This window comes from Mobula birostris, chromosome 3 (assembly GCF_030028105.1).
Source record: "Mobula birostris isolate sMobBir1 chromosome 3, sMobBir1.hap1, whole genome shotgun sequence".
In the NCBI taxonomy this organism is placed as follows: Eukaryota; Metazoa; Chordata; class Chondrichthyes; order Myliobatiformes; family Myliobatidae; genus Mobula; species Mobula birostris.
Window position 1 is genome coordinate 88,482,943 of NC_092372.1, and position 15,438 is coordinate 88,498,380.

Below are 15,438 nucleotides of genomic sequence, written 5' to 3' on the forward strand. Positions count from 1 at the left end.
TCTTCTACCAGAGTGCATGACCATGCATTTTCCAGCATTATATTTCATTTGCCACTTTCTTTCCCATTCTCCTAATCTGTCGAAGTCCTTCTGCAGCCTACCCGTTTCCAAAGCATTACATGTCACATGCTGTGAGCAGAATTATCTGCAGCTTAATGTGAAGAAGACTAAGGAGCTGGTGGTAGACCTGAGGAGAGCTAAGGTACCGGTGACCCCTGTTTCCATCCAGGGGGTCCGTGTGGACATGGTGGAGGACTACAAATACCCGGGGATACGAATTGACAATAAACTGGACTGGTCAAAGAACACTGAGGCTGTCTACAAGAAGGGTCAGAGCCGTCTCTATTTCCTGAGGAGACTGAGGTCCTTTAACATCTGCCGGACGATGCTGAGGATGTTCTATGAGTCTGTGGTGGCCAGTGCGATCCTGTTTGCTGTTGTGTGCTGGGGCAGCAGGCTGAGGGTGGCAGACACCAACAGAGTTAACAAACTCATTCGTAAGGCCAGTGATGTTGTGGGGATGGAACTGGACTCTCTCACGGTGGTGTCTGAAAAGAGGATGCTCTCCAAGTTGCATGCCATCTTGGACAATGTCTCCCATCCACTACATAATGTACTGGTTGGGCACAGGAGTACGTTCAGCCAGAGACTCATTCCACTGAGATGCAACACAGAGCGTCATAGGAAGTCATTCCTGCCTGTGGCCATCAAACTTTACAACTCCTCCCTTGGAGGGTCAGACACCCTGAGCCAATAGGCTGGTCCTGGACTTATTTCATAATTTACTAGCATAATTTTCATATTACTATTTACCTATTTATGGTTTTATTACTATTTATTATTTATGGTGCAACTGTAACGAAAACCAATTTCCCCCGGGATCAATAAAGTATGTCTATGACTATGACCCTCCACCAGTCTTTGTATATCTGCAAACCTGGCAACTAGGCCATCTATTCCATTACCTAAATCATTAACATACAGCATAAAAAAAGCAGTCCCAACACCAACCCTTGCAGAGCACCCACTAGTCACTGGCAGCCAACCAGAAAAGAATACTTTTTTTCCCCACTTGCTGCTTTCTACCAATCAATCAATACTCTAACAATGCTACTAACTTTTCTGTAATACCACGGGCTCTTAACTTGGTAGCAGCCTCATGTAAGGCCCCATGTCAAAGGCCTTTCAAAAATCCAAATAAACAACATCCACTACATCCCCTTTATCTATCTACTTGTAATCTCCTCACAGAATTCCAACAGGTCTGTCAGGTGAGATTTTCCCTGAAGGAAACCATGCTGACTTTGTCCTATCTTGTCCTGTGTCACCAAGTACTTCATAACCTCATCCTTAACAATTGACTCCAACATCTTCCCAACTGCTGAGGTCAGGCTAATTGGTCTATAATTTTCTTTCTGCTGCTTCCTTCCTTTCTTAAAGAGTGGAGTGACATTTGCAATATTCTTGTCCTCCGGAATCATGTCTGAGTCCAATGATTCTTGAAAGATATTTACTAATACCTCCATAATCTCTACCGCTACCTCTTTCAGAAAAGTTACAATCATCTGGATCAAAACATTCTTCTGGTGGGCAAACATTCTTGATTTTTTTTTAAGTTAAATTAAACTTTCCCAGAGAGCTCCAGCCACTTGATAAGCATTTTTTTTCCAGAAGAGTGACGAGGTGGAGGAGGAGGGATAGTGGGCAGATGAGCAAGATTGTGACCTTTCTTTGAGCGAAGGGGATGGTGTGGAGGAAGGGAGAAATTGTCCGGAAGAATTGAGTCCAATGGTCAAGAACTGTGCTTTAGTAAGTGCCAAATAGAGGGTGAATAGATGGCGATCAGGGCTCTTATAGAGAATTATAACCCTTAAGGTTCGTGATGCAATGTTTTCACCCGCAACAGCAAAATTTCCTTTCTTCCCACAGATGCTGCTCGACCACGCGAGTTCTTCTAGCAAATTGTTTTTTTTTTGCTCTGATGGGAGACGAAATGATCAGCAGGGCCTGAGAGGATGGAAGTGGGAGGCTGTGCCCTAGAGTGGGGAAAAGTCATGGACTTTACAGTGGTGTTGTGTTATTCCATTAGTCAGAGTTACAGACGTTTCTGAAGGCTCATAAAACAACACGAATATTGTTATTGGGGAAAAATGAACCCAGTTTCCAGATTTTGATATATTTGGCAAAGTGCAGTACTTTTCCTACCCCGTAGGCCTACTTCAATGAAAATTCTTAGCCAGAATGAGGGGAGGTGGGATTGAGGCAATGGGCAAGAGTGAAACGACACCAATGTGAACATTTTTCCTCATTGAATAAAATTCTTAAGGATTTAAAATTTTGCATTTGAAACTTACCACTGCCAACGCCTTCATGGTCAAACATCACACGATGATCACTGCTAAATTCGATTTCCTCAACTGGGGCACTCCCTGTGAGGATGCTGGTTTCTGGGATGGGAACAAAGATTTCTACCTTCGTGGTATTTGTTCCAACAGATTCAAATATCTGTAGGGGAGTTAGAAGAAATGCACAAACATTGAAACAAGCAATATAATAATTTAAGAAACTTAATTAAGTTACATCATTTTAAAACTTCATTGAAAGTCAGCACCCTATACTTTTTTTAAAAATGGGAACAGTGGGGTTACAGACATTCAGTGCACAACACGGGAATATAATAAACTTGACTAAGTCATGTAACTCATGTAATAAACTTGGCCAGCTCATACTGTCCATCAGCTGCCGACTCCATATAGGAGCACCTGCCAGCTGCACTTACATGGGTTTGGTTGCCTCTGCACTGCAATGTGGAACTCAGGAATGTGCAGGAGGTCAGATGCTAGTGCACCTGACACCCACCCAACCCCACTCCGCTGCTGGACTCAGTACTGAATCAGGGGCGAAGCACAAACATCACAAACTGAGGAGCCTGCTGTAAATCAGGTCCAGTCTCTTAGTCTTCAACAGAACAGCACATCTAGCACTTTCCTGTTCAATTGACTGGAATCATCATCTTGATAAAAAGTACAGGTAAGTGGTTTGTTACCAGTTTCCTACTTTACTTGAGCTCAATGGGCTAGATTACTCCTAATCTATGCCACGTCTCAGGATCCACTACCTGAGACCTTGTCACCAATGGTGGAGCATTACATCTCATCAGAGAGATGTTGCTGTGAGGTCTTCAACTCAAATGGCTCAGTAGATTTATAAAGTACATATGGAGAAACTGTTTTACCTGTTTGATGAAGTTCCTGGTTGGAACGAATTACAAAAAGAATGCCTCAGCAGCAATATAAACCACATATGAACAAATTGCCTGATCAATATTTAAATAATTATCAACTTTAAGAGCATTAGTTGGGCCAAAGGAGGCACCCTTGTAAAAATACCTGAATCTTTATACTTTCTGGCCAGTTGACTATTTGCATGTTGAAGATCTGTCCAAAATGAATTCTAAAATCAGCGTCCAATGTTCGGCTACTTGTCCTGGATACCTCTTTGTTGTTAAAGAGAACTTTAGCAAACAGTGTGCATCTTTGCACATCCAGTCTTCGCAGTTGCTCCCCTCTGGAGAAGAAAATAAATAATTTGCTTTCAAACTGCATTTTAAACTTCCATTCCTGCATGTTCAGTCAACTTTACTGGAAGCACACTTGGAATACTTAGTAACACAGAGGAGGGGAATGATTTCTCGATATACATATACTTGAAATAAAGTGGAACAATGTCATGGCTTCAACTAAATTCAGCATTCTACACTGGGTGGAAAAGCAAAAAGGTCTTTTTCAAATACTTCTCTATCTATCTATCTATTTATTTATTTTTTATTTATTTTCACAAGAGTTCACCAAAAATTTACAGATAAGGCAGAATACACAAAGAACTAACTACAGGAAAATCAAATTATAATTTGAAATGCTTGCCAAATATAGTAGCAAAATTAGAGAATGCCAACTATCAAATAGATTTGCAGATTTTTCTCTTTTGTTTTTATCAGATTTACAAATTACTGGTTGGCAAGTTATTTTATGAGGAGAAATTAATCAGAATGTGCCTACTGAGCTTAGAAGAATGAAAGGTGATCACATTGAAATGTACAAAATTTTGACAGGCTAAAGAACAATGCCATAGTAGGAATATTCTTGGTGGAAAGGAAAAACAGATCAAGGCTACAGCATGTGCTTCTAGCAGAAGGCTGCCAGGGTGTTCTTCTTACACCATGAATGCACTTTATACATGTTCAATTTTGGGAAGTCTGCATTCCTTCTGAGGCCTGATGTGGGGACACGGATTGGGGGGGCAGGATGACGAGTTGGGGGGGGCAGGACGGGGAGGAGGGGGGAACAGTGAGCGGGAGGGATGGAGAGGGGGAGGTGGGATAGGGAGTGTGGGGGATGGGGAGAGGGGGATGATGGGGAGGAGGGGAGGAGGGGGGGACGGGGAGTGGGGGGGACAGGGAGGAGGTTTTGCATTCTTGGCAATTCCCAATTTGCTGATAGAGTGAACCACATCATACATTAACAAAAATTGATGCATTCTGGCTCCAAGGCAAATGTACAGAATTGCCATACTGCCATACTCTCGAGGAAGCTAATTTGTGACTGCACAGCACCATTGTTTGGAAGCTGTACAAACAGATTTCTAGGCCAGTGTGCTCAGACGTTAATAGTTTTAAATAGGTGACAGAGATATTTCAGTTCAAATTCTTAGCACTGTAGCATAATCCTTCAGCTTATCCGCTCTTGGTTGTGTCAGACATACCACTCACTTAATATTACTAATACGGCCTACCTTGGGCACTGGCTGGTGGGTGTTACAGTAGCTGCCATGCTCAGTTCAGGGGACAGGATGGGTTCTCCTGGTTTCCGATAAATTCTGGTGGCTCTTTCTCGGACTTGCTGCTCTATGACTGAAGAATCAACTGGCTCTGGAGGATCAGGCTTTGAAAGTTCTTCAACCATCAAACTCTCCTCTGTGTCAGTCTGCTGCTCACCTGCATTCTTCTTCTTCCTTTTCTTTGCTTTCTGCCAATAAACAAAGCCAAGCTTAATTCTCAGTTATAATCGATCGATACCTATATCAACTAGGTTTGTTTTGTAACATGTTATCAAGGATTACTATTTCAAACTCCCTTTTTCTAAATTAAATACAAATATCTGCTTAGAGTTTCTAAAATGATTGTTGTGAACAGACCAAAGAGGCAGTTGTAGAAGTCCGATAGAGGGAGAATATCAGGCCGTGATGTTTATACCAGCTGTATTTGATTTTCAATCAACTAGAACAGAAAACTGGAAAATGTTATTATTTCCAGTTCTTGTATTAACTGGGATTGTTGAAATGGGAGTTAAAAAAAAGTGAAAGAAAAAGCGCTGGGGAAGCTATTCTTGGGACAGGATTTATGAGCATTTGGATTTATGGGGCCGAATTGGAAAGGTCGAGTCCAGGCTGAATCGAGGCAGTGCGGTCCAGGCTCCAGAGAAAACCGAAGTGACTGAACTCAATGTTTTGATGGTGATCTAGGCGCTGGGCCAGATTGAAGAGGTCAGGCTGTCGGGACCTGAGGCAAGGGATGGGCCGGTTCAGATCACTGCTCTGAACTGTCTGACGGACTCTCCGTGAACTTCATCTCAGAACACTATTTGCTTGCGTTTATTGTCTGCACGGTTTTTGTTTCTCTACACATTGGATGGTTGACGGTCTTCTCCTTTAAAAATGGGTTCTTTTGGGTTTCTTTGTTTTGTACTTGCCTGTTAGGAAACAAATCTCAAGGTTGTATAATGTATACACAGTTCGATAATAAATGTACTTTTAACTTTGAAAAGCATAACTAATGAGGGATAGTTAGTATAGCTTTGTGTGGGGCAGGTCATGTCTTACTTAGCTGACTGAATATCTTTTGAGGTGGTGATGAAGGTGAACAATAAAGGTAGCTTACAAGGATTTTAGTACGATATTTGACAAGGTCCCTCATGGAAAGCTTACACAAAACACTAAGATGCATGGGATCGGCAGAAAATTGGCCATTTGAATGCATAATTGGCTTGTCCATGGAAGATAGAGGGTCGTGGTTGATGAGTCTCATTCTACTTGGAAGTGGTGTTCTGTGTGGATTCATACCAGGACCTCTGCTGTTTGTGAGGTATATAAATGACTTTGATGAACATGTGGATGGGTGGGTTGGTAAGTCTGCAGATGACACAAAGATTGGTGACCTTGTGGATAATGCTGAAGGTTGCCAAAGGATTCTGTGAGCTATAGACCAGTTGCAGATGTGAATGGAGAAATGGCAGATGATGTTTAATCCAGGCAAGTGTGAGGTGTTGTCCTTTCATATATCAAACGTAAAGGAAAAATACATAGTTCATGGCATGCATCAAGGAGAGGGGGGTGGGGTGCGGTCCAGGCTCCAGAGAAAACCGAAGTGACTGAACTCAATGTTTTGATGGTGATCTAGGCAGCTTTATTTTTAACAGAGCATGGTGGGTGCCTGGAATGTGCCCCCAGGAGTGGTAGTGGAGAAAAATAGGGGCATTTAAGAGCCTCTTAGAGATAGGCATATGAATATGGATTCTGTATCAACAGAAGGGATTAGGTGCCATTAGCTGAGTCTGTTTGACACAATATCATGGGCTGAAAGGCTTGTTCCTGTGCTGTACAATTCTATGTTCTAAACAACAGAAGGCTGGAAATACTCAGCAAGCCAAACAACATCTGTGGAGAGAAAAAGATAGTTCATATTTCCAACATTTTCTGATTGTATTTCATTTCCTCATCCTGTGCTGTCCATCAAATTTATTTCAGCGGTTATTTCTTCAGTGGTTTGATCGGGGTACGACTGCACAAGCACGTGGACGTCAGCCAGGTAGAACGGCGAAAAGAGTTTAAAAGGAGATAGCTTTATAGAGTGGGCAACAGAGTAGGAGGGCTTTGGTTCAACGGGGCTACAGCGATAATAGGTTGAGGTGAGGTAGGTTACCTGTGTAGAATACAGACAGGAAGTATGTGTGTGAGGCCGATGTTCTGCGCTCAGTGTCAGATGAGGGAAGTCCAGGAGACTCCCAGCCTCCTGGACAGCCACATCTGTGCCAGGTGCATTGAGCTGCAGCTCCTCAGGGACCATGTTAGGGAACTGGAGATGCAGCTCGATGACCTTCATCTGATCAGAGAGAGTGAGGAGGTGATAGATAGGAGCTTTCGGCAAGTAGTCACACCGGGGCCTCGAGAGACAGATAAGTGGGTAACAGTCAGGACAGCGAAGGGCAGGAGTCAGATGCTAGAGAGTAATACTGTGTTTGTACCCCTTAACAATAAGTATTCCTGTTTGAGTACAGTTGGGGGGGGGGGGGGAGCGGCCTACCTGGGGGAAGCAACAGTGGCCGTGCCTCTGGCAGAGTCTGGCCCTGTAGCTCAGAAGGGTAGGGAAAGGAAGAGGATGGCAGCAGTGACAGGGGACTCTATATTTAGGGGGTCAGGTAGGCGAGTCTGTGGATGCAGGAAAGAAGCATGGATGGCAGTTTGCCTCCCAGGTGCCAGGGTCCAGGATGTTTCTGATCGCGTCCATGATATCCTGAAGTGGGAAGAACAGCCAGAGGTCGTGGTATATATTGGTACCAACAACATAGGTAGGAAAAGGGAGGAGGTCCTGAAAGCAGACTGCAGGGGGTTAGGAAGGAAGTTGAGAAGCAGGACCACAAAGGTAGTCATCTCGGGATTACTGCCTGTGCCATGCGACAGTGAGTATAGGAATAGAGTGAGGTGGAGGATAAATGCGTGGCTGAGGGATTGGAGAAGGGGGCAGGGATTCAGATTTCTGGATCATTGGGACCTCTTTTGGGGCAGGGGTGACCTGAACAAAAAGGACGGGTTGCACTTGAATCCCAGGGGGACCAATATCCTGGCCGGGAGGTTTGCTAAGGCTACTGGGGAGAGTTTAAACTAGAATTGCTGGGCGGCGGGAACCGAACTGAAGTGATGGAGGAAGGGGCAGTTGGCTCACAAATAGAGAAAGCTTGGAGACAGTACGAGAGGGAGGATAGACGGGTGATAGAGAAGGGACGCACTCAGACGGATGGTTTGAGATGTGTCTATTTTAATGCGAGGAGTATCATGAACAAAGCTTACAGTGTGCATCAGTACTTGGAGCTATGATGTTGTGGCCATTACTGAGACTTGGATAGCTCAGGGGCAGAAATGGTGACTTTGTGTGCCAGGCTTTAGATGTTTCAGAAAGGACAGGGAAGGAGGTAAAAGAGGTGGGGGTGTGGCACTGCTAATCAGAGATAGTGTCACGGCTGCAGAAAAGGAAGAAATCATGGAGGGATTGTCTACTGAGTCTCTGTGGGTGGAAGTTAGGAACAGGAAGGGGTCAATAACTCTACTGGGTGTTTTTTTACAGACCACCCAATAGTAACAGGGACATTGAGAAGCAGAGAGGGAGACAGATTCTGGAAAGGTGTAATAATAACAGGGTTGTCATGGTGGGAGATTTTGATTTCCCAAATATTGATTGGCATCTCCCTACAGCGAGGGGTTTAGATGGGGTGGAGTTTGTCAAGTGTGTTCAGGAAGGTTTCCTGATACAATATGTAGGTAAGTCTACAAGAGGAGAGGCTGTACTTGATTTGGTATTGGGAAATGAACCTGGGAGAGTATTTTGGAGATAATCATTACAATTCTATCTCCCTTACCATAGCATTGGAGAGGGATAGGAACAGACAAGTCATGAAAGCGTTTAATTGGAGTAAGGGGAAATATGAGGCTATCAGGCAGGAACTTGGAAGCATAAATTGGGGACAGATGTTCTCAGGGAAATGTATGGAAGAAATGTGGCAAATGTTCAGGGGATCTTTGCATGGAGTTTTGCATAGGTATGTTCCAATGAGACAGAGAAAGAATGGTAGGGTACAGGAACCATGGTGCACAAAGGCTGTTGTAAATCTAGTCAAGAAGGAAAGAAAAGCTTATGAAAGGATCAAAAAACTAGGTAATGATAGAGATCCAGAAGATTATAAGGCTAGCAGGAAGGAGTTTAAGAATGAAATTAGGAGAGCCAGAAGGGTCCATGAGAAGGCCTTGGCAGACAGGATTAACAAATCCCCAAGGCATTCTACAATTATGTGAAGAGCAAGAGGATAAGACATGAGAGAATAGGACCAATCAAGTGTGACAGTGGAAAAGTGAGTATGAAACAGGAAGAGATAGCAGAGGTAACTAATAAATACTTTGCTTCAGTTTTCACTACAGAAAGGATCTTGGCAATTGTAGGGATGACTTGCAGTGGACTGAAAAGCTTCAGAATGTAGATATTAAGGAAGAGGATGTGCTGGAACTTTTGGAAAGCATCATCAAGTTGGATAAGACACCAGACTGGATGAGATGCACCCAGGCTACTGTGGGAGATGAGGGAGGAGATTGCTGAGCCTCTGGCGATGATCTTTGCATCATCAATGGGACAGGAGAAGTTCCAGAGGATTGGAGGATTAGAGGGTTGCAGATGTTGTTCCCTTATTCAAGAAAGGGAGTAGAGATAGCCGAGGAAATTATAGTCCAGTGAGTCTGACTTCAGTGGTTGGTAACTTGATGGAGAAGATACTGAGAGGAAGGACTTATGAACATTTGGAGAGACATAATATGATTAGAAATAGTCAGCACGGCTTTGTCAAAGGCAGGTCATGCTTTATGATCCTGACTGAATTTTTTGACGATGTGACTAAACACATTGATGAAGGTAGAGCAGTAGATGTAGTGTATATGGACTTCAGCAAGGCATTTGACAAGGTACCCCATGCAAGCCTTATTGAGAAAGTAAGGAGGCATGGGATCCAAGGGAACATTGCATTGAATTGGCTTGCTCATGGAAGGCAAAGTGTGGTTGTAGACAGGTCATATACTGCATGGTGGTCGGTGACCAGTGGTGTGCCTCAGGGATCTGTTCTGGTACCCCTACTCTTTGTGATTTTTATAAAAGACCTGGATGAGGAAGTGGAGGGATGGGTTAGTAAATTTGTTGATGACACAAAGGTTCGGGGTGTTGTGGATCGTGTGGAGGGCTGTCAGAGGTTACAGTGGGACATCGACAGGATGCGAAACGGGCCTGAGAAGTGGCAGATGGAGTTCAACTAAGATAAGTGTGAGGTGGTTCATTTTGGTAGGTCAAATATGATGGTAGAATGTAGTATTAGTGGTAAGACTCTTGGCAGTGTGGAGGATCAGAAGGATCTTGGGGTCCGAGTTCATAAGACACTCAAAGCAGCCGTGCAGGTTGACTCTGTGGTTAAGAAGGCATACAGTGTATTGGCTTTCATCAATCGTGGAATTGAATTTAGGAGCTGAGAGGTAATGTTGGCGCAACGGAGGATGAGAGGTGACCTGATAGAGGTGTATAAGATGATGAGAGGCATTGATTATGTGGACAGTCAGAGGCTTTTTCCCAGGGCTGAAATTGCTAGCATGAGAGGGCACAGTTTTAAGGTGCTTGGAAGTAGGTGCACAGGAGATGTCAGGGGTAAGTTTTTTTACGCAGAGAGCAGCGAGTGCATGGAATGGGCTGCCAGCAACAGTGGTGAAGGTGGATACAATAGGGTCTCTTAAGAGACTCCTGGATAGGTACATGGAGCTTAGAAAAATAGAGGGCTATGGTTAACCTGAGGTAAATTCTAAGGTAAGGAAATGTTCAGCACAGCTTTGTGGACCGAAGGGCCTGTATTATGCTGTAGGTTTTCTATGTTTCTAAATTTATTATTATAGTTTTACATAGGTGCCAAGACAGATAATTATCGAATAAATGGTTCTTGACTTGAAACTTTACCTCAGTTTCTCTTTGAAAAGATGCTGTCTGATCTGCTGAGCACTTCCAGCAACCAATGATTTTATTTCACATTTCCTGCAACTGCAGTTTAGTTTCAATATGAAATTAATTGCTCTGAGAAAAGGAATATCAATTCCTTGCAACACACATAAAATTTGGTGGTGAACACAGCAGGCCAAGCAGCAATCTCTAGGAAGAGGTACAGTCGACGTTTCAGGCCGAGACCCTTCGTCAAGACTAACTGAAAGAAGAGCTAGTAAGAGATTTGAAAGTGGGAGGGGGAGGGAGAGATCCGAAATGATAGGAGAAGACAGGAGGGGGAGGGATGGAGCCAAGAGCTGGACAGTTCTTTGGCAAAAGGGATACGAGAGAATCATGGGACAGGAGGCCTAGAGAGAAAGAAAGGAGGAGGGGGGAAGCCCAGAGGATGGGCAAGGAGTATAGTGAGAGAGACAGGGGAAGAAAAAGGAGAGAGAGAAAAAGAATACACAAATATATATATAAATAATAAATAAATAAATATCTGATGGGGTACGAGGGGGAGGTGGGGCATTAACGGAAGTTAGAGAAGTCAATGTTCATGCCATTAGGTTGGAGGCTACCCAGACGGGATATAAGGTGTTGTTCCTCCAACCTCCAACCTGAGTGTGGCTTCATCTTTACAGTAGAGGAGGCCGTGGATAGACATATCAGAATGGGAATGGGACGTGGAATTAAAATGTGTGGCCATTGGGAGATCCTGTGGACAAAGCGTAGGTGTTCAGCGAAATGGTCTCCCAGTCTACGCTGGGTCTCGCCAATATATAGAAGGCCACATCGGGAGCACCGGACGCAGTACATCACCCCAGCCGACTCACAGGTGAAATGTCGCCTCACCTGGAAGGACTGTCTGGGGCCCTGGATGGTAGTGAGGGAGGAAGTGTAAGGGCATGTGTAGCACTTGTTCCACTTACAAGGATAAGTGCCAGGAGGGAGATCGGTGGCGAGGGATGGGGGGGGGACGAATGGACAAGGGAGTTGCGTAGGGAGCGACCCCTGCGGAAAGCCGGGGGGGTGGTGGGGGGAGGGAAAGATGTGCTTAGTGGTGAGATCCCGTTGGAGGTGGCGGAAGTTACAGAGAATTATATGTTGGACCCGGAGGCTCGTGGGGTGGTAGGTGAGGACAAGGGGAACCCTATTCCTAGTGGGGTGGCGGGAGGATGGGGTGAGAGCAGATGTGCGTGAAATGGGAGAGATGTGTTTGAGAGCAGAGTTGATGGTGGAGGAAGAGAAGCCCCTTTCTTTAAATAAGGACATCTCCTTGGTCCTGGAATGAAAAGCCTCATCCTAAGAGCAGATGTGGCGGAAATGGAGGAATTGCGAGAAGGGGATGGCATTTTTGCAAGAGACAGGGTGAGAAGAGGAATATCCAGATAGCTGTATCCATTCCTTCTCTTTGCCTTGGTAGTAAATATTTCATCCACATAAAAACATCCATCAAAAGAATAGAAGTGCAAACACAGAGAATGTAAAAGAAACTGGGCATATTAGTTTGGTATAGTACCACTGTAAAATTAAATTCTTGCTTTGATCAAACATAATTTATTATTGTCAATAAGGTACTTTAACCAGGTGTTTGACCAAAGCATATTGTATATAAAATAATCATAATTTAACATAACACCCACTTTTGCTTTTCTCCAGGTTTTCCATTCCTCATACTTTATTTTATATTCTTCCATCTTATTCTCATAGTCTTCTTGATAGTCTTCTAGAAGTTCTGCAATCTCAGCCTGGATTTCACATTCATAGCTTACTTCATCAGCTTTCCTGTTAACCTCTTGTCTGTAACACAAATAATAAATCATACATGTTGCGTGTTCATTAAATACATAAATAGGCCCATAGCTACAGAGCAGTGCTGGAAAACCCAAATCTGAATTCTCATTTTCAGACACACTGGTGAACCAGCTCAAACACGTGATAACTGGCAGTAGCCTTTACAAGTTGTTGTAATGTGAGCATTATTAAAAGTAAGTTAATACTAATTAGGATAATGGAGGGTTTTACTTCTGTTCTTTTTACTTCTGGTATGCTTTGTATATAGGGTGCCTGCCATGCTGTATGGGTTGTGAAAGCCTCTGTAACGGTTTTGAAATTCGAGATAAAGTTGTTTCTTGGGCATGAAGTTGTCGAGTGTACCTTTTTCAAGGTAGATGTTACCACATATTTTTGGCGATGAGGTGAACTGGTTTTGTGAATGTATCGGCATGATTTTCAAACGGGAGCTTCGTGTTTCAGATGGCTACGTTTGGAACTATTGGGGAATTTCTAGAAGGAAATGAGGACTGGCCGGAGTATGAGGAAAGATTGGGACACTTTTTCTGTGCTAATGGAATTACGGAGGAGGCTAAGAAGTGCTCTATTCTCCTGAGTGTGTGTGGGGCAAAGACTTACAAGCTAATAAGGAATTTAGCCACACCGCGGAAACCTGGGGACATTCCATATAACGAACTGGTCAAGCTCATGGGGAACCGCTACAATCCGAAACCTTCTGTGATAGTCCAGCGGTGTAAGTTTCACAGCCGTTTCAGGAAGCCAGGTCAGTCTGTGGCCAATTTTGTGGCCGAGCTTTGGCAGCTGTCGGAGCATTGTAATTTCAGAGCGGTGTTGGATGACATGCTCTGTGATAGATTGGTATGCGGCATTAATAATGACGACATACAATGCTGCCTGTTAGGGGAAACCCCACCGTTGACTTTCAAGAAAGCCTTAGCGATTGCCCAAGGCATGGAGATGGCTGCTAATAATGTCAAAGATATCCAGAAAGGACATTGGGGGGTCGCAGTCGGCGGCAGTGCACCAAGTCGGGAGGGAGACTGGCAAACAGGTAAAGTGGGTGGAATGTTTCCGGTGTGGAGGGACGCACTATGCAAATGATTGCAAATTCAAAGACACTGTCTGCCATGCTTGTAGCAAAAAGGGACATTAGCTAAAAAGTGCAGAAGAGACGGGAGGAGAAGATGGCAGCGCCACGCAGCTCTCTGGTGAAATGATATCGTATCTGTTAAATAGGGGCCGTGGACAATTCTGATTTGATGGAGACAGACGTGAAAGCACAGAGGAACATCTGGAGAAATTTCTGAAATGCCGGTTCGCTGCCATTGTTACTGTGCGATCGAGAATCTTCCAGAGGGAAGGCCCCAAAATCCCCGGCTTTGCCTGCTACTGGTGACCGAGGCTGAGGTTGAAGCGTTCAGATAGAGATGGTGCTCGGTACTCGGTGTCGGAGGGCTGATCGGAGGCTCGAAGTTTTCGGACGACTCAGAGTCAGACTATGGTCGGGCATGGCAGGGAGAGTTTTCTTCCTTCTCCCGTCTGCGTGAGATACGGGACATTTGACAGACTTTGAACTTTTTTACTGTGCCATGGCCTGTTCTTCATCAAGTTATAGTATTGTTGCACTGTTGTAACTATATGATATAATTATGTGATTTTTGTTAGTTTTTCAGTCTTGGTCTGTCCTGTGTTTCTGTGATATCACACCGGAGGAATATTGTATCATTTCTTAATGCATGCATTACTAAGTGACAATAAAAGAGGACTGCGTGTCCTCATAATCTAATCTAATCTAAATTCAAAGGGTAAGATTCAGCCTGGGCAGGGGAAAGCTCAACAGGCCCAGGCAGCCACACACCATCTAGAAGAAACAGATGAAGAGGCAGCGTGTGCCTACGACATGTTTGCAGTGGAAACAGATGAGGAACCACCTGAACCATATTATGCCACAGTCACTGCCAGGGGAAAGGACATGTTTGAGATTGATTCAGGGGCTACTGCATCGGTCATTAGTGAGGAGACCTACAGGAGGACATGGGGGTCCAACCTGCCTCTCATCAGACCGTCAAAGCTCAAACTTAGGACCTATACGGGGCAGCCCATACCTCATTTAGGGGTGTTATATGTGGACATTTCAGCTGGGGGTCAGAAGGCTGAAGCCAGGCTCGTGATAGCTAAGGGCAGGGGGCCCAGTCTTTTGGGTTGAGATTGGCTTCGCAAAATCTGGCTAAACTGGCATGAAATTAAGTATACACACATGACGGAGGACATTCCGCAGCGGTACAGTGACGTTTTCAGGGAGGAGCTAGGAACACTGAAAGGCGTGACAGTGAAACTCCATGTCGACCCTGAGGCTACACTTCATTTTTATAAGCCCAGGTCGGTGCCCTATGCCATAAAAGGCAAAGTCGAGGAGGAGCTGGAATGTTTACAGAGGCTGGGCATTATTGAGTCCGTCCAGCTTTCAAGGAGGGTGGCTCCTATTGTTCCAGTTTTGAAGGCAGACAAAACGGTGAGGATATGGGGGATTATAAGCTTACGGTGAATCAGATCTCTAGGCTGGAGGAGTACCCATTGCCATGGGTGGATGACCTGTTTGTGACCCTGTCAGGGGGTAAACTGTTCACAAAGCTGGACATGAGCCACGCCCCAACAGCTGCTGCTCGATGAGGATTCAAAGGAGTATGTCACAATTAATACGCACAAAGGATTATTCAAGTACAATCACCTGGTGTTTGGAGTGGTGTCCAGCCCTGCCATTTTCCAAAGGACAATGGACACTTTGCTGTAGGGGATTCCGCACGTAGCAGTGT

General features: G+C 44.5%; 1 protein-coding gene across 5 annotated transcripts in view; it reads right to left on the bottom strand.

Moving 5' to 3' along the window:
- Positions 1-15,438, bottom strand: part of cc2d2a (coiled-coil and C2 domain containing 2A) — a 152,720-nt gene that overhangs the window by 66,371 nt on the left and 70,911 nt on the right. For all 5 annotated transcript variants that reach the window (XM_072253007.1, XM_072253006.1, XM_072253009.1 and 2 more), the window contains 4 exons: positions 12,475-12,631; positions 4,792-5,024; positions 3,390-3,567; positions 2,355-2,505 (listed from right to left, as the gene is read on the bottom strand). In XM_072253007.1, the coding sequence (XP_072109108.1) occupies positions 2,355-2,505; positions 3,390-3,567; positions 4,792-5,024; positions 12,475-12,631 (719 nt within the window). The remainder of the gene's footprint in view (positions 1-2,354; positions 2,506-3,389; positions 3,568-4,791; positions 5,025-12,474; positions 12,632-15,438) is intronic.